Source organism: Oncorhynchus nerka, linkage group LG9b, assembly GCF_034236695.1.
Source record: "Oncorhynchus nerka isolate Pitt River linkage group LG9b, Oner_Uvic_2.0, whole genome shotgun sequence".
In the NCBI taxonomy this organism is placed as follows: Eukaryota; Metazoa; Chordata; class Actinopteri; order Salmoniformes; family Salmonidae; genus Oncorhynchus; species Oncorhynchus nerka.
In genome coordinates, this window is record NC_088424.1 from 33,038,844 (window position 1) to 33,066,266 (window position 27,423).

General features: G+C 40.6%; 2 protein-coding genes across 2 annotated transcripts; one reads left to right on the forward strand and one right to left on the reverse strand.

The window, feature by feature from the left end:
• Positions 1 to 144: 144 nt before the first annotated feature.
• Positions 145 to 2,450, forward strand: LOC115114679 (uncharacterized protein C14orf119 homolog). The gene is made up of 3 exons (XM_029643117.2): positions 145 to 478; positions 1,052 to 1,489; positions 1,624 to 2,450. The coding sequence occupies exons 1-3, from the start codon at positions 335 to 337 to the stop codon at positions 1,795 to 1,797; spliced, it is 756 nt and encodes a 251-aa protein (XP_029498977.1). The 5' UTR covers positions 145 to 334; the 3' UTR covers positions 1,798 to 2,450.
• Positions 2,451 to 26,427, reverse strand: LOC115114676 (putative leucine-rich repeat-containing protein DDB_G0290503). Its single transcript, XM_065013573.1, is given in 57 exon segments — positions 2,451 to 3,140; positions 3,243 to 3,278; positions 3,374 to 3,415; positions 3,569 to 3,715; positions 3,794 to 3,856; positions 3,944 to 4,006; positions 4,126 to 4,215; positions 4,337 to 4,426; positions 5,587 to 5,676; positions 5,796 to 5,885; positions 6,051 to 6,140; positions 6,253 to 6,321; positions 6,538 to 6,621; positions 6,753 to 6,839; positions 6,945 to 7,022; positions 7,130 to 7,198; positions 7,309 to 7,371; positions 7,521 to 7,583; positions 7,745 to 7,834; positions 7,955 to 8,044; positions 9,678 to 9,767; positions 9,887 to 9,976; positions 10,142 to 10,231; positions 10,344 to 10,412; positions 10,629 to 10,712; positions 10,844 to 11,113; positions 11,221 to 11,289; positions 11,400 to 11,462; positions 11,612 to 11,674; positions 11,828 to 11,917; positions 12,129 to 12,218; positions 14,245 to 14,337; positions 14,459 to 14,524; positions 14,632 to 14,721; positions 18,869 to 18,937; positions 19,071 to 19,154; positions 19,308 to 19,394; positions 19,513 to 19,596; positions 19,709 to 19,777; positions 19,960 to 20,022; positions 20,201 to 20,263; positions 20,781 to 20,870; positions 21,030 to 21,119; positions 21,234 to 21,323; positions 21,431 to 21,517; positions 21,608 to 21,697; positions 21,866 to 21,940; positions 22,103 to 22,186; positions 22,375 to 22,461; positions 22,726 to 22,809; positions 22,911 to 22,979; positions 23,111 to 23,200; positions 24,194 to 24,262; positions 24,544 to 24,568; positions 25,577 to 25,606; positions 26,002 to 26,132; positions 26,294 to 26,427. Coding segments are annotated over 57 exon segments (5,151 nt in total). The 5' UTR covers positions 26,370 to 26,427; the 3' UTR covers positions 2,451 to 2,586.
• Between the last annotated feature and the right edge of the window lie 996 nt (positions 26,428 to 27,423).

Genomic DNA, 27,423 nt, shown 5'->3' on the forward strand with positions numbered 1-27,423 from the left:
TGGTGCCAGTGCGGCTCGGTTCAGTTGGAGGTTGCAACATGTTGAAAATAATAACGTGACTTGTAAAAAAAAAAAAAAAACGCTTAATGGTGAGGAATGTGTTTTAGATATCTAAGCATGTCTGGTGGTTAAGTCGTTAATTTTCCATATCAAATGTTACCGGCGTTTGGTACACTGCTAACTACCAAACAAGGAAGTGCCATTGCTGTCTAGCTAGCTACTGTTGTGGTCGAAGCCGATATAATTAACAAAAACAACTGGTTACAATAGCCAGCTATCGATATAACATGATCGAAGGGGATGTCCAAGTTCGCTAGGAAAATAGCCCTTCATCATGACTATCAGTCCTATTACACATACAAGTAATTGGACGAAGGCGTATTCTGTGGGGTGGGGAGATTTGTTAAGAGCCACGTCGCTTGTGGTACGGTTTTGGAAGCATAAGGACCTTATCTTTCATATAGGCCAAAAACAAAAGGTGAAATTGATACACCCATTTTATAGTGTTCCCACACAGACATATTGACATGTTACAGAGCTTGTTTATGGAAGCCAGAGTTGACTACCAGTGCTAATGAGCTATCAGCATCCCCGAACACTTGTGTGTAAATTGAAGTCAGACGGCACAAATATGTTGTCCCTGGAAAAATAGTTGGCTGTGTTAAAACCGTGGACTGTACAGGAAGTTTGTGGCACCTTAATTGGGGAGGACAAGCTCGTGGTAATTGCTGGAGTGGAATGGTATCAAACATGGTTTCCATTAATTGTTATTTTTTCCTGTGAACTGAAAATAGAGGAATTTGTTTCTGAGTATCAATTCATGTTTAGATTGAGCATTTGGCTGTTTTGGCTTCTAGATCCAGTTTGCCCTAACATGTACAGACTAAGGATTAACATTATGCTCAATTAGTCCAACATTGGGCTAGGTGGTAACTAACATATCCTGATCCCGTATCTATTAGGCTAGCTAGTTGGACATGCCATCTCATCTGTTTATGTAAATATGACATGAGACATTTATTTACCATGTTTTTATTCTGTTTTTCCAAAGATGTCCTGGTTCTTCCATGTCAATCAAGGCTCAAACCAGCAGCCCCCTGTCATGATGCCCCCAGCTGCTGGTGCCCTGTCTAGCAACACACACTATCCGACAATCAGTAGCAACACACTGGATACAGCTAACACTGCTGGGCAGGGTTGGCTCTGCACACAGTCCAGTTCGTCTTCACCCAGCCTGGCAGACTTTCCGTCAGTACCACAGGGTTTAGTGCCTCCCAGCTTGGAGAACCTATCTTGTACCTCTCTGAAGTCAGCGGCAGGCAGAGAGCCCCTACCACTCTCCTACGTAACTCTTCAGGAGCAGCGTTGTGTATTGAGCTGGTTCTTGAGCTGGAGCACTGCCCAGAGGGAAAGGTTTCTGCAGGACCTGTTGGGGAAAGCTGTGCCAGGGAAAGTGTGTACCCTCCTCGAGTCGCTCAATACGCTACAGGTACAACCCATCCTGCTATCACAATTATTTAATGGTTTGTCCTACAGTTCGTTACCAGCTACTAGTAATGTAACAGTCATGTTGATCTCATTTGCACTGAAACCTCACCACCATCTGTTCCTTTCTGATTCTAGGTTAAGGACAGCCCACCAAATATTTTTGAGTGCCAACTGCGCCTCTGGACCCAATGGTTTGAGTCATGGAATGAGGAGGAGAGGAACAGTTTCCTGCACATTCTAGAAGAGAGAGACCCAATCTTTGTTGCCCACTTTTACAGAGGTGTAGCTGGGACAGCAGGCAGGGATTGAGGGATACAGGAGAAGAGGGTGTAGAATGGATAGGCAATGCGTGGGTGGAAGACAGAAACAAGTTAGGTTGGAGTGGTACATAGGGAAGCATATGTGTGGAGACAGTGAAGAACAGGCCAGTGGTTGAGAGCATTGGGCTAGTAACTGACAGGTTGCTGGTTCGAATCCCTGAGCCAACTAGGTTAAAAATGTTGATGTGCCCTTGAGCAAGGCACTTAACCCTAATTGCTCATGTAAGTCATTCTGGATAAGAGTGTCTGCTAAATGACTAAAATATATGTACAATCTTTTTCTGGCTAGGGCTGAGATGAATCTAGTAACATATGAGAAAGCCCTTATAGTATTGATACATTCTGTTGACCACATACTTGAGGGTATTACAGAAGATGGACTGAATAAGGTGAACATATTTATTTAATTCTCTATTACCAAACGAATGGATAGATGTAATATCCTTATTGATCAATCTTTTTCCTCTTCTCTCAGTGCAGTTACACCATGGCTGTGTTCAGGTAAAATGGAGTGAGTGTAGACTAGAGGTAGATAAAGTGAGTGGCCAGGTCCAATTCTGTTACTAGTGGGAATGCTTCTACTTCTGTAATGATCTTGAACAGTTTTTCTACAATGCCAGAAATAAAATGCCATTTCATAGATCAGGTGCAATATTTTATTTGTTGAATGATTGAAAATGCATAATTGAAATGACTTTATCTTGAATCACTACCACAGAAAAAAATTGAAAAGAAATGTGATTTTATACAGAAATTAATTTGATTTCAAATGCATTCTCTAGTCTATCCATGACACCGAACCAACACGAGTTAAGACAATCGGAGCATCCTCATCATTAGTCTCCAGACAGGAATTGAAGAATGGATATAGTTTATCTGTGAATCTATTGCCTGTGAATGTATGGAGAAGAGACCTGGTATCTGCATTGTAGAAAGAGACCTCTCCCTTCTTGTAGTCTAAAAGTATTCCAAACTTCTGGGGGACCGCAGGCAGCTGAATATCAAGTGGCCGAGCTGCAAGGGCTTTGAGCACACCTTGTTTTGTCAAGATTATGGTCCAGTAGCCTTCTGCTGGTTTTAGTTTCAGCTGCCCCTTCCTATTAGCTGATCCTCTGGCAACTCCGATATTGTAACATGTCTTCCCAGCCACTTCAACCTCCCAGTAATTTCTCCCCCTGTTAAACCCAGTCTTTCCAAGAGCAGCAAGAGACAAGTCATACCGCCCTGGATCGTTGGGGACATTCTGTCGCTGTTGTGCTACAGACATTACTGTCTCATCCGTTGACAGAATGATTTTAGGATGGGCTGTGTCCGGGTCGAAGGCCACCTTAGCTGTGGGTAGAGAGGAATGGATATAGTAATGTTCTCTACTGCACAGAGCCAGACATTCATGCAATATCCATTCAATGTTTGTCAATTATCTTCCAGACTTACTGCTATGGACAACCGTTTCTGGATCTACCACAAGATCTAAGAGAGGAGTGCAACCCAAACACATTGTATTAATTCACAATAAAAGCTTTGACATGTTTTTGTCTGGAAAAAGGTAAACATACACATCTTACCTTGTAAATTCATCTTGAGTTTGTCATTCTCCTCTTGCAAACCTTTAGAGTGAAAGGGGAGAGACGGCCAACATGACAACCCCTCAAAATTATTTACAGTAATTAAGGCTATTGTTGAACTCTTTCACATGTTCAGTATTTGGTTTACATTATCACTGTCCTGTTGATTGGTCACTGATAATATGAATATCTCACTCTTATTTCTCTCCTGTAGTCTGGCATTGTCATCCTTGCTGTCTCTGAGTTGCTGCTGCAGTCTATTGAAGGCTGCCTCCTTCTCTCGCAATTGCTGCTGCATTTTACGCAAGTCCTCTTGGTTTTGATCCGTTTGAAGCTGTACCTCTGTGATAAATGTTGTTCAGTACACCAAATTCAGCAAATCATTTAAACTCCATACATCGACTCAAAGGACAATCTCACCTTTGCACCTGTGCTGGATTTCATCACATTCCATTTTCATTTCCTTCTGAAATTTCTCCAGCTCTAAAGAGATAAAAGAGAAGTTAAAATATTTTCCCCCAAAATGTCCCAAGATGACCAGAAATGATTTCAGGGACCTGTGTGTCACACCTCTGTTTTTGGAGTCAAGTCTTGCATTCAGCTTCTCCTTGGCCTTAAGTTGTTCCTGTAGCTCTGGGTAGAAGGAAAGCTAAATTAATCATAATGAGAAAAGAGAATGATTTCCCAAACCCATTTACTTTTTAACACCATTCAACGTGAGATGATTATACATAAATTGAACATGGACAAACCAGAGATTTCTGATGCACTTTTATCTTTGCCTTTTGAAGCTTCAATCTGTATCTCATTCATTTGTTTCTGTAGTTCAATGATCTTCAGAACTGAAATAACAGAACAAAAAGGCACTGTGTAATTCAATACTAACATCAAATCATGGTATTCAACCTTTTAGAAGATTATACATGTTTTAATGACTTCTAATGACTACTCTTGTCAACATACTCTGTTCTGCATTTTTGGCATCTACAGCCCTCAGTTGTGTAGTGTTTTCTTCAAGCTGCTTGCTCTTCTGCTTCAGTAGACTCTGTAGATCTGAGGAGGAAATATATTTATTTACAGTGCAGTCGGAGGGTACAGCCTTATTCTAAAATGGATTACACAATTTCCCCCTCTCATCAGTCTACACACAATACTCCATAATGACAAAGCAAAAACTGGTTGAGAATTTCATCAAGGATCTCTCTGTACTTTGATCCACTCATCTTTCACTCAATCCTGACGAGTCTCCCAGTCCCTTCTGCTGAAAAACATGATGCTTCCACCGCCATGCTTCACTGTGTGGATGGTATTGGTCAAATGAGCGGTGCCTGGTTTACTCATGCCTGGCATTCAGAACAAGAGTTCAAACTTGGTTTCATCAGACCAGAAAATCCTGTTTTTCATGGTCTGAAAGTCCTGTCATGTGCCTTTTACTGAGGAGTGGCTTCCGTCTGGCCACACTACCATAAAGGCCTCATTGGTGGAGTGCTGCAGAGATGGTTTTCCTTCTGGAAGGTTCGTCCATCTCCACAAAGGAACTCTGGAGCTCTGCCAGAGTGACCATCAGGTTCACGGTCACTTCTGACCAAGGCCCTTCTCCCCGATTGCTCAGTTTGGCTGGGCGGCCAGCTCTTGGAAGAGTCTTGGAAGAGATCTGTGCATCGACCACAATCCTGTCTTGGGGTTCTACGGAGAATTCCTTAGACCTCATGGCTTGGGTTTTGCTCTGACATGCACTGTCAACTGTGGGTCATTATACAGATAGGTGGGTGCCTTTCCAAATCATGTCCAATCAATTGCATTTACCACAGCTGGACTGAAGTTGTAGAAGTTGTAGAAACATCAAGGATGATCAATGGAGACAGGATGCACCTGAGCTGAATTTCAAGTCTCACAGCAAACGGTCTGAATACTTATGTCAATAAGGTATTTCAGTTTTTTTTTTAAAATAGATTTGCTAAAAATAAAAAATAAACATTTGTCTCTTTGTCATTATGGGGTAATGTGTAGCATTTTTTATTTAATCCATTTTAGAATACTGTACCGTAACAAAATATGGGAAAAGTGAGGGAGTCTGAATACTTTCCGAATACACTGTATCTTACCAATTATAATCTCCCCTGTGTTAAGATAGCGTCCACTTTAAACTAAATGTTTCCCTTCGCATCAACCCAACAAGACGTTCAATAGTATTTTAATTAAACAAAATGTACCTTCCATCTTGTCAGCACTTGTCCGTTTGAGCTCTGATAATGTTCTTTCTAACTCTGTCAGTTTGTTACGAAGTCCCATGATCTCTGCAACTGAAAAATAAAAGCATGCCACTGGATGAAGCATTCAAAAAAAGAAGTCACCCTCCAAATAATTGAGAAATAATTAACTTGTAGATTATAGACTCCTTGAAACATGCTTGACAACTTACTGAGTTGTGGAATTCTACTGTCAGTTTCTTTCAGCTCGTCTTTCTTTTCATTCAGCTGGTCTCTCGTCTCCTGTAGCTGATTCTCTAGCTCTGAGACACACACATTATTTCAAATGTTATCCTCTTTCCACCACAAAGTTTTCTATTACACCGTATGCCTACAGAAAAGCTCTTAATGGTAAATATAAGGATAATAAACGTTCCAGCACAATTGTAAGAGTACTGAGGATAAAGACAAATTACAATGGCACTCACCAGCAATCTTGGCCTCAGATGACTGATTGAACTCTAACTCTTGCCTCTGCAATCTTGTCACTTGATTTTGGAGTGCAATGATCTGCAGAACTAAATGAGCAGGGATATGCAGGATGTCACAACATTCAACATTTGAAGTAATGTAGAAAATTCAAATCACGATTGCAGCCAACCCTGAAATGATAAGGCTTTTCACACTCACTCTGTTTACAGTTGCCATTGTTCTTCTCCTCGATTGTGGCAATCAATGCATCCAGTTCATTCTCAAGTGCTGTGGTCAAGAATAATTGAAGAGCTTGAATGTTACAAGTATATTGGGATTTGAAAACTTCATGAATGGGCTAAATGCAGTGTATTGTCATCACACCATCCTATATGTCTAGCAGTGAAGGACTATCCCTCTGAGGAAACATGATAACTATTGTTATTGGTCTAATGTGCTGAACACATAGAGACTCCTATGTTCTTCCGAACGCCTGCTACTCACCAGCAATCTGGTCAAAGTTTGTCCCATTGCTAACTCCTTTCTGCAGGTTCAAGATCTCATTCTGTATTGCAATGATCCTTAGAACTGCAACAAACAAACAGCTTAACAATTTGAGGAATATCATATACAGATAAATACTGAGCAGGCTGGACCTAAACTGTAAAAGCTGTCTGTTCAATGGAAAACAGACTATAAAAAGTCTAAATAATACGAACCGTTCTCTGGTTGAGGAGCGTTATCCTCCAGTTCCTGTGTTTTCTTTGCCAGTTCTTTGATCTTTTCATCCAGCAACTTTTGGAGCTCTGAAAGACAAGTAAAAATCATGACAGGATCAATGCTAACATATGTATATCTTTCAAAACAAACATGATTTGCCAGGAATAATGCGCGGCAACAGTGATACTCACCATTGATCTTAGTTGCAGAAGTCACAGTTCTCTTCTTTAGATCGTCTACCTCATTAGTCAGGGTCCATACCTCAAGAACTGATAGAACACATTGAAATGAGCTGAGTAGTATTCTGAATCAGAAAAATAAACGAGACTACTCGCCTCATTCATCTGTGGGCACTGATGTATATTCATCTGCTCACCGAGTTTGTCGTTGTATCCAGTTACATTGTCCAGTTTATTCATTGCAGAACCAAGCTTATCTTGCAGATCTGTGAGAGACCAACACAAATCAGCTGTTGACTAGGTTCTATTGAATAGGGTTCATATCATTTAGATCACTCAGTGTCATCAGCAAAAGGTAGAGAGAGGTGAAGCTCACTGTCATATCGGTCCTGGAGTCCAGAGCACTGTGCATCCTTATCGCCCAGCCTCTTCTCCAGGTCTGGTTTGAGAAAACAATATTAGACTGATGAGATGCGTGCTTCTGTTTCTTTACCTGTAGTTATGATTCAAGCAGCTTTGCTCATCAAGCGTCTAGTTACACAAGCTGGTGAACCAGACTAATATCAGAAGGACCTGATCTTGGCTTACCTTTGTTCTGGGCCTGACATCTGGCGCTCTCTTCCTCTCTGGCCTCTAGTTGTTCCTGAAGCGCTGTAATTGAAGTACTAATGTTAGCATACTGCTACATATACTCGGTACATCATGATGACTATACATAACAATTTCCCCAAACCCATTTCTTTTGAACACTTTTCAACATGTGAGATTTTAATGATCATACATAAGTGGAACATGAGACAAAATAGACAAACCAGAGATTTCTGATGCAGTTTCATCTTTGCCTTTTGAATCTTCAATCTGTATCTCATTCATTTGTTTCTGTAGTTCAATGATCTTCAGAACTGAAATAACAGAACAAAAAGGCACTGTGTAATTCAATACTAACATCAAATCATTGTATTCAACCTTTTAGAATATTATAAATGTTTAATGACTTCTAATGACTACTCTTGTCAACATACTCTGTTCTGCATTTTTGGCATCTACAGCCCTCAGTTGTGTAGTGTTTTCTTCAAGCTGCTTGCTCTTCTGCTTCAGTAGACTCTGTAGATCTGAGGAGGAAAGATATTTATTACAGCGGAGTCGGAAAGTACAGCCTTATTCTAAAATGGATTACATCATTTTCCCCTCTCATCAGTCTACACACAGTACCCCATAATGACAAAGCAAAAACTGGTTTTGAGAATTTTTTGCATATTTATTTAAAAAATATATAATAATGACATATCATATTTACATAAGTATTCAGACCCTTTACTCAGTACGTTGTTGAAACACCTTTGGCAGCGATTACAGCCTCGAGTCTTTGTGGGTACGACGCTACAAGCTTGGCACACCTGTATTTGGGGAGTTTCTCCCATTCTTGTCTGCAGATCCCCTCAAGCTCTGTCAGGTTGGATGAGGAGCGTCGCTGCACAACTATTTTCAGGTCTCTCCAGATATGTTCGATCGGGTTCAAGTCCGGGCTCTGGCTGGGCCACTCAAGGACATTCAGAGGCTTGTCACAAAGCCACTCCTGCGTTGTCTTGGCTGTGTGCTTAGGGTCGTTGTCCTGTTGGAAGCTGAACCTTTGCCCTAATCTGGAGGTCCTGAGCTCTCTGGACAGGATTTCATCAAGGATCTCTCTGTACTTTGAGCCATTCATCTTTCACTCAAACTAGTTTCCCTGCCACTGAAAAACATCCCCACAGCATGATGCTGCCACCATCACGCTTCACCGTATGGATGGTATTGGCCAGATGATGAGCGGTGCCTGGTTTTCTCCAGACATGACACTTGGCATTCAGAACAAGAGTTCAATATTGGTTTCATCAGACCAGAAAATATTGTTTCTCATGGTCTGACAGTCCTGTCATGTGCCTTTTTATTGAGGAGTGGCTTCCGTCTGGCCATACTACCAAAAAGGCCTCATTGGTGGAGTGCTGCAGAGATGATTTTCCTTCTGGAAGTGTCGCCCATCTCCACAAATGCTCTTCTCCCCCGATAGCTCAGTTTGGCCGGGAGGCCAGCTCTTGGAAGAGTCTTGGTGGTTACAAACTTCTTCAATTTAAGAACGATGGAGGCCACTGTGGGGATCTCCAATGCTGTAGAAATGTTTTGGTGCCCTTCGCCAGATCTGTGCCTTGACGACAACCCTGTCTCGGAGCTCTACGGACAATTCCTTCGACCTCATGGCTTAGTTTCTGCTCTGACATGCACTGTCAACTGTGGGTCATTATATAGATAGGTGTGTGCCTTTCCAAATCATGTCCAATCAATTGAATTTACCACAGTTGGACTCCAGTCAAGTTGTAGAAACATCAAGGATGATCAATGGAAACAGGATGCACCTGAGCTCAATTTCTAGTCTCACAGCAAAGGGTCTGAATACTTATGTCAATAAGGTATTTCAGTTTTACATTTGTAATAGATTTGCAAAAATTCAAAAAAACATTTTTCTCTTTGTCATTATGGGTTAGTGTGTAGATTGATGAGGAGCATTTTTTTATTTAATCCATTTTAGAAAAAGGCTGTAACGTAACAAAATATGGGAAAAGTGAGGGAGTCTGAATACTTTCCGAATACACTGTATCTTACCAATTATAATCTCCCCTGTGTTAAGATAGCGTCCACTTTAAACTAAATGTTTCCCTTCGCATCAACCCAACAAGACGTTCAATAGTATTTTAATTAAACAAAATGTACCTTCCATCTTGTCAGCACTTGTCCGTTTGAGCTCTGATAATGTTCTTTCTAACTCTGTCAGTTTGTTACGAAGTCCCATGATCTCTGCAACTGAAAAATAAAAGCATGCCACTGGATGAAGCATTCAAAAACAGAAGTCACCCTCCAAATAATTGAGAAATAATTAACTTGTAGATTATAGACTCCTTGAAACATGCTTGACAACTTACTGAGTTGTGGAATTCTACTGTCAGTTTCTTTCAGCTCGTCTTTCTTTTCATTCAGCTGGTCTCTCGTCTCCTGTAGCTGATTCTCTAGCTCTGAGACACACACATTATTTCAAATGTTATCCTCTTTCCACCACAAAGTTTTCTATTACACCGTATGCCTACAGAAAAGCTCTTAATGGTAAATATAAGGATAATAAACGTTCCAGCACAATTGTAAGAGTACTGAGGATAAAGACAAATTACAATGGCACTCACCAGCAATCTTGGCCTCAGATGACTGATTGAACTCTAACTCTTGCCTCTGCAATCTTGTCACTTGATTTTGGAGTGCAATGATCTGCAGAACTAAATGAGCAGGGATATGCAGGATGTCACAACATTCAACATTTGAAGTAATGTAGAAAATTCAAATCACGATTGCAGCCAACCCTGAAATGATAAGGCTTTTCACACTCACTCTGTTTACAGTTGCCATTGTTCTTCTCCTCGATTGTGGCAATCAATGCATCCAGTTCATTCTCAAGTGCTGTGGTCAAGAATAATTGAAGAGCTTGAATGTTACAAGTATATTGGGATTTGAAAACTTCATGAATGGGCTAAATGCAGTGTATTGTCATCACACCATCCTATATGTCTAGCAGTGAAGGACTATCCCTCTGAGGAAACATGATAACTATTGTTATTGGTCTAATGTGCTGAACACATAGAGACTCCTATGTTCTTCAGAACGCCTGCTACTCACCAGCAATCTGGTCAAAGTTTGTCCCATTGCTAACTCCTTTCTGCAGGTTCAAGATCTCATTCTGTATTGCAATGATCCTTAGAACTGCAACAAACAAACAGCTTAACAATTTGAGGAATATCATATACAGATAAATACTGAGCAGGCTGGACCTAAACTGTAAAAGCTGTCTGTTCAATGGAAAACAGACTATAAAAAGTCTAAATAATACGAACCGTTCTCTGGTTGAGGAGCGTTATCCTCCAGTTCCTGTGTTTTCTTTGCCAGTTCTTTGATCTTTTCATCCAGCAACTTTTGGAGCTCTGAAAGACAAGTAAAAATCATGACAGGATCAATGCTAACATATGTATATCTTTCAAAACAAACATGATTTGCCAGGAATAATGCGCGGCAACAGTGATACTCACCATTGATCTTAGTTGCAGAAGTCACAGTTCTCTTCTTTAGATCGTCTACCTCATTAGTCAGGGTCCATACCTCAAGAACTGATAGAACACATTGAAATGAGCTGAGTAGTATTCTGAATCAGAAAAATAAACGAGACTACTCGCCTCATTCATCTGTGGGCACTGATGTATATTCATCTGCTCACCGAGTTTGTCGTTGTATCCAGTTACATTGTCCAGTTTATTCATTGCAGAACCAAGCTTATCTTGCAGATCTGTGAGAGACCAACACAAATCAGCTGTTGACTAGGTTCTATTGAATAGGGTTCATATCATTTAGATCACTCAGTGTCATCAGCAAAAGGTAGAGAGAGGTGAAGCTCACTGTCATATCGGTCCTGGAGTCCAGAGCACTGTGCATCCTTATCGCCCAGCCTCTTCTCCAGGTCTGGTTTGAGAAAACAATATTAGACTGATGAGATGCGTGCTTCTGTTTCTTTACCTGTAGTTATGATTCAAGCAGCTTTGCTCATCAAGTGTCTTGTTACACAAGCTGGTGAACCAGACTAATATCAGAAGGACCTGATCTTGGCTTACCTTTGTTCTGGGCCTGACATCTGGCGCTCTCTTCCTCTCTGGCCTCTAGTTGTTCCTGGAGCGCTGTAATTCAATTACTAATGTTAACATATTATTAGATAAATGAGGTACATATTCAAAGAGTGTATGAGTCATATTTTAACAAGTTAATGATATATTAAAAAATCAACAAAATAATGATATATTTATTATGCTTGATGAAGTCCAAACACTCACCAGTAACATCAGCAGCAGTTTCATTGAATTGCTGAGATGCAGCATTTTGTATGTCTCTGAGTTTCCTTTGTAGATGAAGAATTTGCATAACTTCGAGTACAAGAAAAAGTAGTGAGTTACAGTATTTTAAAGTGGCACTAAATAAATAAACGTTATCATGGAACTTTTAGATAAGTCTTTGTTCTGTTGAGAACAAGGTAAAAAAAAAAGTACTTAAGCAGCATGTCCATTATATTCAAAATATGCAGTGAGCTATTTTTAAAAGAGTCGTTGGCTATTTCAGGTTACTATAGTAACTCACTCAGGTAAGAATTCTTGCTGTCTTTCTTCTTCAGTCTTTTTATGTTCTCCTCAAGCTGCCTCTCGCTTTCCTTAAGCTGTGTTGTCAGCTCTGAGAGATGGAATTTAAAAGGTCATATCCCAACCTGAGAAATCTGACTTTATCATAATTAATTCTACTTTGGGCTCTTTTCAATCTGTATCACTGAAGCATTTCAGATTGCGCGCTAGAAATGTAAAGGTCATTTCTGATTGAGCCGACATATGCAGAATTTACCACGAATGCTGACATGAACATTGCCTTTCAATTTCAATCAAGTTTTAACTCTGAATTTCAGCAATATGGATTGAATATATCCCTTTATTTCTATTCAGTACCAGTCAAAAGGTTGGACACACCTACTCATTCCAGGGTTTTTCTTTATTTTTTACTATTTTCTACTTTGTAGAACAATAGTGAAGACAACAAAACTATGAAATAACACACATGGAATCATGTAGTAACCAAAAAAGTGTTAAACAAATCCAAATATATTTTAGATTTGAGATTATTCAAAGTAGCCAGCCTTTTCCTTGATGATAGCTTTGCACACTCTTGGTATTCTCTCATCCAGCTTGATGAGGCAGTCACCTGGAAACCATTTCAATTAACAGGTGTGCCTTGTTAAAAGTAAATTTATGGAATTTCATTCCTTCTTAATGCGTTTAAGCCAATCAGTTGTGTTGTGACTGTAGTATCTGTGATCTATATCTGTTTGTATTAGTTACTATGCTGTTACTAAGCAGTAATGTATTACGGTAGTGTTATGTTACTACACCTAATAGGAAATGCACATGCGCACTATTTGTCCGGGGCTGTAGAGCACGAGAGGTTTTGACTAAACAAAACAAACTGTACTCCCGTCTCCTGCCTGGTCATTTCTCCACAGCACAAATATTACAGTAACAAGGTAGAGGTGATATACAGAAGATAGCCCTATTTGGTAAAAGACCAAGTCCATATTATGGCAAGAACCGCTCAAATAAGCAAAGAGAAAGGACAGCCCATTATTACTTTAAGACATGAAGGTCAGACGATCCAGAAAATGTCAAGAACTTTGAAAGTTTCTTCAAGTGCAGCCACAAAAACCATCGGCTATGATGAAACTCGCTCTCATGAGGACCGCCACAGGAAAGGAAGACCCAGAGTTAAGTTCATTAGAGTTACCAGTCTCAGAAATTGAAGCCCGAATAAATGCTTCACAGAGTTCAAGTAACAGACACATCTCAACATCAACTGTTCTGAGGAGTGAATCTGGCCTTCATGGTCGATTTTCTGCAAAGAAACCACTACTAAAGGACACCAATCAGAATAAGAGACTTGCTTGGACCAAGAAACACGAGCAGTGGAAATCTGTCCTTTGGTCTGACGAATCCAAATGAGAGATTTTTGGTTCCAACCGCTGCTTCTTTGTGAAACGCAGAGTAGGTGAACGGATGGTCTCTGCATGTGTGGTTCCCACCGTGAAGCATGGAGGAGGAGGTCTGATGGTGTGGTGGTGCTGGTGACACTGTCTGTGATTTATTTAGAATTCAAGGCACACTTAACCAGCATGGCTACCACAGCATGGTTACAGCATTCTGCAGCGATACGCCATCCTATCTGGTTTGCTCTTAGTGGGACTATAATTTGACCCAACACACATCCAGGCTGTATAAGGGCTATTAGACCAAAAAGGAGAGTGATGACTGCTGCATCAGATGCACTGTCTCCCACAATCACCCAACCTCAATTAAATTGAGATGGTATGGGATGAGTTGCATCGCAGAGTGATAACAACTGCTCAGCATATGTGGAAACCCCTTTAAGACTGTTGGAAAAGCATTCCAGGTGAAGCTGGTTGAGAGAATGCCCAGTGTGTGCAAAGCTGGCATCAAGGCAAAGGGAGGCTATCTTGAAGAATCTCAAATATAAAATATATTTAGATTTGTTTAACACTTTTTTGATTAGTACATGATTCCAAATGTGCTATTTCATAGTTTTGATGTATTCACTGTTATTCTACAATGTAGAAAATAGTAAAAATAAAGAAAAACCCTGGAATGAGTAGGTGTGTCCAAACCTTTGACTGGTACTGTATTAGTTTTATTGATATTACCAGTGATCTTGGCTTCAGGATTTTCTTCTTTTAGCTCTGCTATTCTCTTTTCTATTTCACTTATTTGATTCTCAAGGTTTGACATTTTTGGACCTGAAATTAAAAATTAGATATCATTTAACACTGTGTAAGTGTCAGACATTACAAATAAAAAATGTTTGTCTCCTGAAGGAAACTGTGTCAGTGGGATGGATCCACTTAGTCTGTTCATCACCCTTTCCACTTTGCTCAACCAGCTTGGCCAACTGCTTCTTCTTATCCTCCAACTGCTTCTCCAGCCCTACCAGAAATATGAAAAAGAAAAGGACCACCTGATAAACTAAGACTTTTACGTAAAAGAGAAGTAACTTGAATCACATTAAAATAGTGAATAGAGATGACACTTACGAACTATCTGGGCTGCGGTTGACTGACTGAGAGCTGACAGCATTCTCTGTAGGTTGACCACCTCACTCTGTAATGTGGTTATCGTCAGAACTAAAAGGTAGAGGGAGAAGGAGATGAAAGACAGACAGTCAATAAAGGTGTTGAGCTCCCATAATTGAATCTTGCCTGAAGTAAACATGACGAGAACTACCATCACACCCACTGGGCACACCATGTCATTTTAACGTGGAGAATTGGGTCATATTTGGGAGATACGTTGATCAATGAGATTCCAACCTATTTCACCCACTCAAAAAGACTGCCAAACGTTTGTTGAATTACCAATGTGTTATCACTATGCTTTCAACTATCTTAAAGCACAAACAAATTCCAAAAGAAAATCAATGTCAGATTTTTGGTGTAGATGTCACCTGAATGTGTTATTACTGCGCTTTCAACCATTTAAAAGCACAACAAAGTTCAAATGGGAAACAATGTCAGATATTTTGTTTATAACAACTTACTGTGTTATCACGGTGGTTAATCTAGTAGCACAAACAAATAACCTGTTTTGCAGTTAATATTACATTAATGTACATGGTGCAAATGATCAATGCCGTTTCAGATTCTGTACAGATTATTATAGCAATTGTGAAGATTTCCACAGACCTGTGACCCTAAACATGCACACTTTTTATGATCACATAAGAATACATTTATTGTTATAGTAACCTCAAAATGTGGCCATGGATGTCTTACTAATGTTAAGGTTGAATAAATACATACAGTACATCAGTTTTAGGGCATTTACTGTCTTACAAAAGTAGTATTGAATTGTGTTTGGTTGACAACACAACCAAATATCAACATTTAAAGGAGATGTATGTACTGCTTGGATAGATAGATCTGAGCCCCTGGCTGAATCCTATTATTTTATTTTTTATACTTTTATTTTTTGGTTGAGATGGAGATGTGAATCCAACATACCCAAGAATAGTAAAGCCCCCTTTACTGGCTGAAATAGCTGACCAATCAGCCTGTTGCCAACCCTTAGTAAACGTCTGGAAAAAATGGTGTTTGACCAGGTACAATGCTATTTCACAGCAACAACAAAAATGGACACTTACACAAATGACTGATGATTGGTTGAGAGAAACTGATGATAAAATTATTGTGGAGGCTGTCTTGTTTGACTTCAGTGCAGCTTTTGACATTATCGATCATAGTCAGATAATGTGTAAATTGAGTAAATTGAGGTGACTAAACTGATTGGAGTAACCCTGGATTGTAAACTGTCATGGTCAAAACATATTGCTACAACAGTACCTAAGATGGGGAGAAGTCTGTCCATAATAAAGCGCAGCTCTGCCTTGACAACGCTATCAACAAGGCAGGTTCTACATGTCCTACGGGCCCTAGTTATTCATTCCTTTTCCATTTTAGTAAGCACGCTTATCCAGAGCAACTTTTTTATTTATTATATATTTTTTACTTTTTAGTGATATCCAATTGGTAGTTGCAGTCTTGTCCCATCGCTGCAACTCCCGTATGGACTCAGTAGAGGCAAAGGTTGAGAGCCATGCGTCCTCTGAAACACGACCCCGCCAAGCCGCACAGCTTCTTGACAGACTGTTCAATTAACCAGGAAGCCAGCTGCACCAATATGTCGGAGGAAACACCATACAGCTTGCAACCAAAGTCAGCATGCATGCGCACGGCCCGCCATAATGAGCACTAGACAAGGACAAGGACATCCTGGCCGGCCAAACCGTCCCCTAACCTGGACCAACTGTGCCCCGCCTCATGGGTCTCCCGGTCGCGGCCGGCTGCGAAACACAGCCTGCGATGCAGTTCCTGAGACCGCTGCACCACTCTGGAGACCCCCAGAGTAACTTACAGTAGTTGCTCTTGGGGAATCGAACCCACAACCCTAACATTGCAAGCACCATACTCTACCATCTGAGCTACATCATTACATCACATCATCACAAACCACTTGATTCCTCAATGTACTCAATTACTGTATTGTGTATTGTTTTTCTTCATGGTGATGGAAAGTACAAAACAGTAATGTACTACTAAAGGACACCAATCAGAAGAAGAGACTTGCTTGGGCCAAGAAACACAAGCAATGGACATTAGACCGATGGAAATCTGTCCTTTGGTCTGATGAGTCCAAATTTGCGATTTTTGGTTCTAACCACTGTGTCTTTGTGAGACGCAGAGTAGGTGAATGGATGATCTCTACATGTGTAGTTCCCACCATGAAGCATGGAGGAGGAGGTGTGAGGGTGCTTTGCTGGTGACACTGTCTGTGATTTATTTAGAATTCAAGGCGCACTGAACCAGCATGGTTACCACAGCATTCTGCAGCAATACTCCATCCCATCTGGTTTGCGCTTAATAGGACTAACATTTATTTTTCAACAGGAAAATGACACAACACCTCCAGGCTGTGTAAGGGCTATTTGACCATGAAGGAGATTGATGGAGTGCTGCATCAGATGACCTGGCCTTCATAATCCCCAGACCTCAAACCTGTATATATACACTGCTCAAAAAAATAAAGGGAACACTTAAACAACACAATGTAACTCCAAGTCAATCACACTTCTGTGAAATCAAACTGTCCACTTAGGAAGCAACACTGATTGACAATACATTTCACATGCTGTTGTGCAAATGGAATAGACATCAGGTGGAAATTATAGGCATTTAGCAAGACACCCCCAATAAAGGAGTGGTTCTGCAGGTGGGGACCACAGACCACTTCTCAGTTCCTATGCTTCCTGGCTGATGTTTTGGTCACTTTTGAACTCTAGTGGTAGCATGAGACGGAGTCTACAACCCACACAAGTGGCTAAGATAGTGCAGCTCATCCAGGATGGCACATCAACACGAGCTGTGGCAAGAAGGTTTGCTGTGTCTGTCAGCGTAGTGTCCAGAGCATGGAGGCGCTACCAGGAGACAGGCCAGTACATCAGGAGACGTGGAGGAGGGCAACAACCCAGCAGCAGGACAGCTACCTCCGCCTTTGTGCAAGGACGAGCACTGCCAGAGCCCTGCAAAATGACCTCCAGCAGGCCACAAATGTGCATGTGTCTGCTCACACGGTCAGAAACAGACTCCATGAAGGTGGTATGAGGGCCCGACGTCCACAGGTGGGGGTTGTGCTTACAGCCCAACACCGTGCAGGACGTTTGGCATTTGCCAGAGAACACCAAGATTGGCAAATTCGCCACTGGCGCCCTGTGCTCTTCACAGATGAAAGCAGGTTCACACTGAGCACATGTGACAGACGTGACAGTCTGGAGATGCCATGGAGAACTGCTGCCTGCAACATCCTCCAGCATGACCGTTTTGGCGGTGGGTCAGTCATGGTGTGGGGTGGCATTTCTTTGGGGGGCCGCACAGCCCTCCATGTGCTCGCCAGAGGTAGCCTGACTGCCATTAGGTATAGAGATGAGATCCTCAGATCCCTTGTGAGACCATATGCTGGTGTGGTTGGCCCTGGGTTCCTCCTAATGCAAGACAATGCTAGACCTCATGTGGCTGGAGTGTGTCAGCAGTTCCTGCAAGAGGAAGGCATTGATGCTATGGACTGGCACGCCCGTTGCCCAGACCTGAATCCAATTGAGCACATCTGGGACATCATGTCTCGCTCCATCCACCAACGCCACGTTGCACCAGACTGTCCACGAGTTGGCGGATGCTTTAGTCCAGGTCTGGGAGGAGATCCCTCAGGAGACCATCCGCCACCTCATCAGGAGCATGCCCAGACGTTGTAGGGAGGTCATACAGGCACATGGAGGCCACACACACTACTGAGCCTCATTTAACTTGTTTTAAGGACATTACATCAAAGTTGGATCAGCCTGTAGTGTGGTTTTCCACTTTCATTTTGAGTGTGACTCCAAATCCAGACCTCCATGGGTTGAACAATTTGATTTCCATTGATCATTTTTGTGTGATTTTGTTGTCAGCACATTCAACTATGTAAAGAAAAAAGTATTTAATAAAAATATTTAATTCATTCAGATCTAGGATGTGTTATTTTAGTGTTCCCTTTATTTTTTTGAGCAGTGTATATATATATTTTTTACTATTCTGAATTTTCAGGGGGTGCTGCAGCAACCTCAGCACCCCTACCTCATATGTTTCCACATCACAATAAATGACATTGAAACAACATTGAATTAACCAGTTTGTGCCCAGTGGGATGTTCAGCTTTCCTGTCCATCCTATTATCAAAACTCACCCAGTTTTGAGTCGTCATCGGCCTTGTCCTCCATTTCAGCAGTCAGGTCATTCAGCTCTTTCTGTAGCACTGTGCAAAATATGTACAACCGAGTTACAGATGTGGTTGAATAATGTATGTCTCATGAGTAGTTTTACACTAAAATAATCAAAGTATTTCTCTGAAATGACCTTGTAATGAATTAAATGCTGTTTTCACTCACCTGCAATCTGGTAAATGTTGCTCTGAGTATCCACTCCTTTCTGGAACTCCCATATCAGATTCTGCACCTCAATTATTCTCAGAACTGAAAAAGGACAACCACATTTGAAACGACTCGATTGAATTAACCCAAAAATGTAGAATTAGTCTCATTTGTAATTTGTCAGTGTTTTATTTATTATAATTGCATAGCATTCCACGTGCTCTCTCAGGATGGGTTAAATCAGTGAAAACTCACTCCTTTGTCCGTTTGAACTTTTTTCCTGCAGTTCGTTGCTCTTCGTTTTTAGTTCTCGGTTTTTCTGCTCCAGTTGCTTCTGCAGCTCTGAGAGACAGATACAGTTAAAATATAACAAATGAAACCATGACAGTTTTTCATAACAGAACAACCCTTCTGCAGCGCATGGAGTAATGAGGGGGAAAGCACTGGCAGTGACACTCACCATCGATCTTGTCTGCGGCTTCTGGAGAAATGATTTGAGTCCTCAGCCACTTTACTTCATCATTCAGAGCCACGATACTTAGAACTGTTAGAACCAAAATGATATACTATTACTATATAGTAAGCTGCTGTCAACTGTAGAAAACACAATGTACCAATTATACATTAGCAGAAACTTTCCAACTGGCCTCACTCACCTAGTTTGGAGATGCCTGAATTTTGACTGTTAAGTAAGTTTATCTTGTCCTCTAATTCACCCCTCACCCCTGTGAGAGGCACACACAAAACAGGCTTAGGATCATAAAGAGAGTTTCAACATCTCAGAATATCATGATGATGTGTGAGAACCAGTTTAGTCAAAATGTTAAATGTTGAGGACATGGTGAATGAAACATATTTCCAGGTAGAATATTCTGGCTTTAGTGATAGGAAGAAGAAAGAGTCTCACGGTCATATTTGTTCTCGAGACTGAAACACGTTGCATTATTCTCCTTCAGCTGTTTCTGCAGGTCTGTTTTAAAAGGAAGGAGCATAATCTATCAGACATTCTTATCAAAGTAACACAACAATCAAATCAAAAATGAAACGTAGAACACTGTGGGTTTTATACCTAAAGTAATGATTAGAGCAGACTAGCGCTGTAGGCCTGTAGTGATAAACAAGACAGGAACAGAGGAAGTGGTCTTTACCTTTGTTTTCAGCCTGAACTCTGTCAATCTCATCCTCTTTGTCCTGAACTTGTTGCAGAAGTGCTGGAGTTCAAACAGTTCATTTTGATACACATTAGAAAATTAGAGCATCATACTTCACACAACCCAATGAGGGTGTATTCACAGGAGGGTGCATTCACAGGAGGGTGCATTCACAGGAGGGTGTATTCACAGGAGGGTGTATTCACAGGAGGGTGCATTCACAGGAGGGTGCATTCACAGGAGGGTGTATTCACAGGAGGGTGTATTCACAGGAGGGTGTATTCACAGGAGGGTGCATTCACAGGAGGGTGTATTCACAGGAGGGTGCATTCACAGGAGGGTGCATTCACAGGAGGGTGTATTCACAGGAGGGTGCATTCACAGGAGGGTGCATTCACAGGAGGGTGCATTCACAGGAGGGTGCATTCACAGGAGGGTGCATTCACAGGAGGGTGTATTCACAGGAGGGTGCATTCACAGGAGGGTGCATTCACAGGAGGATGCATTCACAGGAGGGTGCATTCACAGGAGGGTGCAATCACAGGAACATTGGAGATAATAGCAATAAAGATCTCACCAGTGATCTGGGCTGCTGTTGTCTGCATCTGCTGTGTTGTTTCTATCTGTAAATCCCTCTGTTCCCTCATTATATAAATTATCTTCATAACTGGTCAGAGAGAAAGAAAATTAGCAAAGTAACAGGGTGGGATTATTTTAGTCTGTATCCCTTCTTCAAATCATATTTAATAAATTGTTGAAAATAGCTTTTGTATTTTCTGGACAGTTAGATATGATAAAAAATATCAAATTTTGCTGCTTCACTCACTCAGCTGTACGCTAGTCTCGTCCTCCCCCTTCAGTTGTTTCTTCCAAGCTTCTTGTTGTTTTTCCTTGTTGTTTAAATTCTTCTGCAGCTCTAATAAAAACGCACAATGCTTTTGACATTCTTCCAATCATGCAACATTTAGTGCAAAAGGGTTCACAGTCAGTGGTGCAACCAATAACAATTACAAGTAGGGTTGGCGTGTACCTGCATGTTGGGCATTGGTCTTCTTTTGTAGGTTTGATATTTGTATGTATAGGTTATTTATTGCATTCTGCAACGCTAAAATCTCCTCAGCTGAAATAATCAAGAACAGAGCAGTCAGTAGGACATGCAGAGACACTAGATCCTATTGCAGCATATCTCCGTCTAGGATCATTATGGAGAGACACTTGTCCACTTACTTAGTTCAGTGTTAGTGTTGTTGTCAGGCAGTTGTAATATCTTGTCAATTAGTTGCTGTTTCATCTCCTTCAGTTGCCTCTGTAGATCTATTTAAAAAAAAAAGCAATTTAGCTTTATCAGAGATCAACTCGGGGGGGGGGGTAATTATGTCTATAAAATAACAACTATTTAGTCACCAGTCATTTTAGTTTTGGATTCCTCAGTGAGCTCCGAGATCCTTTTCTGTAGCTCTGTAATCTCATTCTCTAATGTGATCATCATCACCACTGAAAAGCCGAGAGAGATAATTTAGCAATGCATTTTGGAAGAAATTCTCCTCTGATATTGTCAGCATGCTCTGTGAGCTATCTTGTGTGAGTGGGCGTCTGTTTGCCCTACAGATGTTTTTTTCCCCAGGTGAGTCAGTTTCAGTAATCCAACCCAAACAAACTGACCTATTTTGGAGTCATCACTCCGTTCGGAGTTGCTCTCCAGTTCATTGATCTTGGCATCCAGTTGTCTCTGTAGAACTAGACAGAACAATAGTAAAATTATTTGCGGGTGCCAGGCTTTTGGGAAAGGAAGAAGGTAAGTATTCTATGGTAAAAAGATATGCAAGGGATTCAGTTAAAGTAAAAATACAAAACTGTCTGAACATTTCTAAATCTTGAGTAGTTTAGATTATACTGTACCAGTGATTTGGGTTAAAGTCTCCTGACTGTGATTTGTTTTCTCTAACTCCCAGATCTGGGTCTGCAGTTTAATAATCTCAAGAACTAAAAAATAACAAATGTCATAGTCAAGTGAAATTACACATGCATATTTAAAATGTACAAAACTGCTATCCTGCATTCTTTCTAAGAAACTGGACTGAAAATGATTCCCTGATTCTGAACCAATGTGACACAATTCACCACTACTGAACAGTAACATGAATGCTGAAATAACAGGTTTCTTCTCTTACTACGTTGAGAACTGTGACTGTTCTTTTCCAGTTGTTCTGTTTTAAACTGCAATTGTTTGTTCTTTTCCTACAGCTGGCTCAGTAGGTCTAAAAGACAAATAAACATCCTTCATGAAGAACCAGTAAGGTAGTTGTTAACATTTGGATTTTAACACAGTTCAGAATGGTACAAAAATCATTACCTTGATTTGATAAAAATGAAAATACATTTTGTTCACTAGGTTTCATAGTGATTATGTGGATATAACTCACTGCAGCAAATTATACATTGTAACAAATGTTGAACAGAGTGGAATTGGAGGGTGTCATGGTTATGTTCATGGAGAGAAGGCATAATAAACAACATTCTACCAGTGATCTTGGTGGAAGTTGAGGTGGATGTGTTCTTCTTCTGTAATTCATTCACTTCATAGGTAAGAGCTGTGATCCTCAGAACTGTAATGAGAAAAATAGGAAAATGAAATAAATATGAGTGATAGAGTTTCTACCAGTAATCTAGCATCTATGGTAATACCAATTAAGTCAGCTCCACTCACCCAGGTTTCCATTGTCATGCGACATCTGTTCCAGTTGACTCATCTTATCCTCCAACTGAGCTTGCAGTTCTGTTAGATATATTATATTGTTTCAAGCATTAACAGTATTGTACCATAGTATAGTTGTTCTATAAGAAGTTGTTTGACATATCCCCCTTATGTCTACAAGATAAGACTTGCAGTGGTGAGGTAACACTTACTGGCAATGTGATCTGATGTTTCCAGACCGCAGGTTGCAGACTTCACTCTCAACTGTCTCACTGTGAACTTCAGTTTAAACACTTCTTGTTCTAAAATGAATAATAAAGAGTTTTAGAGCCATTTAATTGGTCCCTACACTTGACATCGAATAATTGGTCTTAGATGCCCAAAATTAAATGAAAGCTTATTGGTCGCATACAACATTTTGCAGATGTTATCGCAGATGCAGCGGAATCATGGCTGGCTCTAGCCTTTTGGGGGCCCTAAGAGGCCCCCCACCTCGCGGGCAAAACATTTTAGTGGACCGCCCTTGACGGTAGAGATAAAAAATATTTACGTTTTAAAGTTAATTTCCTGCAATTCTACACATTTTGCCATGAGGTGAAGAGAAAATGTTGCAGTTTTAAAGGAAGTTTTCTGCAGTTCTACACATTTTGCCATGGGGCGGAGAGAAACATTTTTCAGTTTTGCAGCTAATTTCCTGCAATTCTACACATTTTGCTATGACATCTTTAAGCCATGTTAATGATATCTGAGTGAAAGTAACTAACAAAATAAATGGGGGCACCCTGGAGGTCAGGACCGTGGGGGGGCACCCTGGAGGTCAGGCACGTGCCCTGCGTGCCCAGTCGGTATTCGGCCATTATCACTACAAGTTTAGATAGCTGGCTAGACTAACTTATCAATCTAAAAATTGTTAGCTGACATGGGTAATTGATTGGCTGTCAGTGACTGACATAACAAGTAAGTTGAGACATCGACTGAGTTGCTAAAAGTATTAAAAATTATGTTTTTTAGGGTCGTTTATGTAGATTATGCCTGGAGCCGGCCCTGAGTGAAATGCTTAAGTTTCTAGCTCCAACAACGCAGCAATATCAAGCAATACAATAACAATATACAATTAAGACACATCAGAACGAGCAATGTCAGAGTCCGAAATAATAATATTAGAAACATTCTGAGCAAAAAATTTAAGTAATAATAGAAAAAAATACAAAATACTGCAAAGTTGGCTAGGCGCTAGAAAAAGGGTGACCGCCCTTTAGGTGATATGTAGGACCAGCAGCAATACAACAGCTCACCCAGTTGAATGGTGTGGCTGGTTTTCTCATGCAATTGTCTGTTTGTGTCCTCCAGTTGCTCTTTCAGACCTGTGAACACAGTTGTGTTAAAATAACATAGGTTCAATAGAATCATTTGTCACATCACATACAGGTCTCATCTATTCAGATTATATGATTACATGACAACACTCATTTTAGGTAGGCATATGCAACAATATAATCTATTATTACCACATTATGTATTTCACCCCCCCCCCCCACCCCTCGCTGAATTGCTGTAAAATTGGTGAACAATGTGCAGCATCTTATGATACCAGTATAATAATAGATTTGATATGAAGAAGTGTTTGCAAAAGCAAGGTACTCACCCTCACAGCTGTTCACAACAGTGCACTGTAAAGAAAAATGTAAGTTGATCCAATTTTTTTGTTAATTAAGGCAACCAGCTGCCATATCATTTCTAGTTTGCTCAACTTTGAGGCAGGAATGTTTTGCTAACATACAGGTAACTGCCAAAATAAAGGAAACATCAACATAAAGTGCCTTAATAGGGCACACTTTTGTTGGTGGTGAAAAAAGCTGTTTCAGGTGCCGCTCCAGAATCTCCCATAAGTGTTTAATTGGGTTGAGATCTGGTGACACATGGCCATGGCATATGGTTTACATTGTTTTCATGTTCATCAAACCATTCAGTGACCACTCATGTCGTGCTCTGTGGATGGGGGCATTGTCATCCTATGGAGGCATAACCATGGTAGCCAAAATAATGGCCTGCCCTGCAGGGGAGGGCTGAATTTTCAGTGTGCCACAGAAGACTACACAGGTCTGCTAATACAGGACTAATAAAGGCCTGGTGCACTAATTTTGTAAAATAAAAATAATTGTTTCAAAAACACATATTTTTGTTTTTATTCTGATTTTTCAGGGGATGCTGCAGCACCCTCAGCACCCCTACTTCCCGCAGCTATGGTTACCGGTACAATCCTGAGTTAGCACAATGTGTTGTTTGTCTTGTTTAACTTCCATATGAAAATATATCATCAGCTAAACTATACATTTTAAGTTGGATGAACTATAATATCGACTTTTGCTCAACTATGTAAATTATTTGTATATGGACACATGAATGTTGTAAAGTTGTTATTTTGTATGAGTATATCAATGTTGTCCTTAGTCACCTTTGACTTTTTTGCTGTTGTAATAAATCAGATTATAAACTGGTCCTTGACAAGTCAATTGAAAAAAAGAAAGTAAAATACAACTTCCCGAAAGGCAGATAAGAAGACATGTATTAATAAGAAGACTTGTATTTTAAGCCAACACAGTATATTAAGTAAAAACGTGTTGTGTAATCAACTTAGTTAGTTGTGTTGCAAAGGCAAAGTTCATACAAGTTCTTACCTGACCAAGGTAGCCATTTGGTAAAGTGATCTGAAGGTAAGAAAAACAGATCATTACATCATTCTAACACCCAATTTCTAACCTAATCACATTGAACATTATTATCGGGCAAGTGGAAACCAGACAAACCTGTATGGACAAAACAACTGTTATATGCTACGAAAGAGGGACCAAGCTTGGTTTAAAAATGTGTGTATTTTGGAGTAAGAGACAGAATGTATAAGGCTCTTATGTAACAGTGTTGCTTTCTTCCCTCTCCTCGCCCCAACCTGGGCTTGAACAGGGACCCTCTGAACACATTAACAACTGCCTTCCCACGTAGCATCGTTAACTATCGCTCCCACCCAAAACAATTACATCACCGATTGAAATACTACTAGCATGCACAGTTAACTAGCTAGCCATTTCACACCTATTACACTTACATTGTGCTTCCGGAGGATTGCGTCTACATCCGTTCCATGAGTTATTGGCCCCTGTAACACCACAGGGGGATCTACATTCTTTATGTCTCTCTGGATGCGAGGTTGCAAAGCATGGCCACCTTCATGGGGGACTGACAAACAAAACATATTAGTGTTCAATGACTGTCCTTAACCATTTAAACGACACATAGAAATGTATATATTGTATTCTATTGCTATTATCCAGTAGTACAATATCTGTCTATGCTGTGAAAATAGCTTGAAGCAATACATTTTCAAACTTGTGTCTTACCATGTCTACTTAACGAATCCTGAAGGAGACAGGGGAGAAGGAGGCAAATTAAAGTTGTCTGTATTCTTGCCATCATTCTCAGACAGACTTATGCTCGTTCCACAGTCGTCTAGCTTTTATAAAGCTGGCTGCTCCCAACGTAGTTTCTGAATACTCTTCTAAAGACCTCATCCAAGGGGGAGGGGATGAAGTATCCAAGATACTCTCCAACTAATTTAAACATTGTGTAATTTTGACCTATTTCCAAATCAGGAAAACAGAGAACTTGACAACCAGCCTAGATTAGAGCAATATTAGAGCAAATAGTCTTATCAGAAAATTGTCTTGCTGACGGGAAACAGGAACAGGAATCCAAAGTTCATATAACTGATATGTTATATTAACCAACCAATGGGTAGCGGTCTGGTTGCGTCCACACACTCCTCTGGACAAGGGCCATGGATGTGCGGTAAATTAAGGGGAGCTGCTGGCACTGGACGATTAGGGGCAAACAATCACGGTTTATTCATTGCATACTAAACAAAAATACGTAAAGTGTTGGTCCCATGTTTCATGAGCTGAAATAAAAGATCCCAGAAATTTTCCACACGCACAAAAAAACGTATTTCTCTCCAATTTTGTGCACAAATTTGTTTCCATCCCTGTTACTGAGAATTTCTCGATTACCAAGATAAACCATCCACCTGACAGGTGTGGCATATCAAGATGTTGATTAAACAGCATTACACAGTTACACCTTGTGCCGGGAACAATAAAAGTTCACTCTAAAATGTGCAGTTTTGTCACATAGCACATTACCACAGGGAGCATGCAATTGAGGGAGCGTGCAACTGGCATGTGGAATGCAGGAATGTCCACCAGAGCTGTTGCCAGAGAATTCAATGTTAATTTCTCTACCATAAAACGCCTCTAATGCTGTTTTAGAGAATTCGGCAGTACGTTCAACTGTTCTCACAACCCAGACCACGTGTATGGCATCGTGTGGGCATGTGGTTTGCTGATGTCAACGTTGTGAATAGAGTCCCCCATGGTGGCGGTGGGGTAATGGTATGGGAAGGCATAAGCTACGGACAACGAGCACAATTGCATTTTATCTATGGCAATCTTAATGCACAGAGATACTGTGACGA

What these genes read in the sequence shown, in the direction of transcription:
- LOC115114679 (XM_029643117.2), top strand. Translation starts at nt 335, where the DNA reads ATGACTATCAGTCCTATTACACATACAAGTAATTGGACGAAGGCGTAT. An exon ending in ATATAGGCCAAAAACAAAAG is followed by an intron (nt 479 to 1,051) that starts GTGAAATTGATA and finishes GTTTTTCCAAAG; the next exon opens with ATGTCCTGGTTCTTCCATGT. An exon ending in AGTCGCTCAATACGCTACAG is followed by an intron (nt 1,490 to 1,623) that starts GTACAACCCATC and finishes TTCTGATTCTAG; the next exon opens with GTTAAGGACAGCCCACCAAA.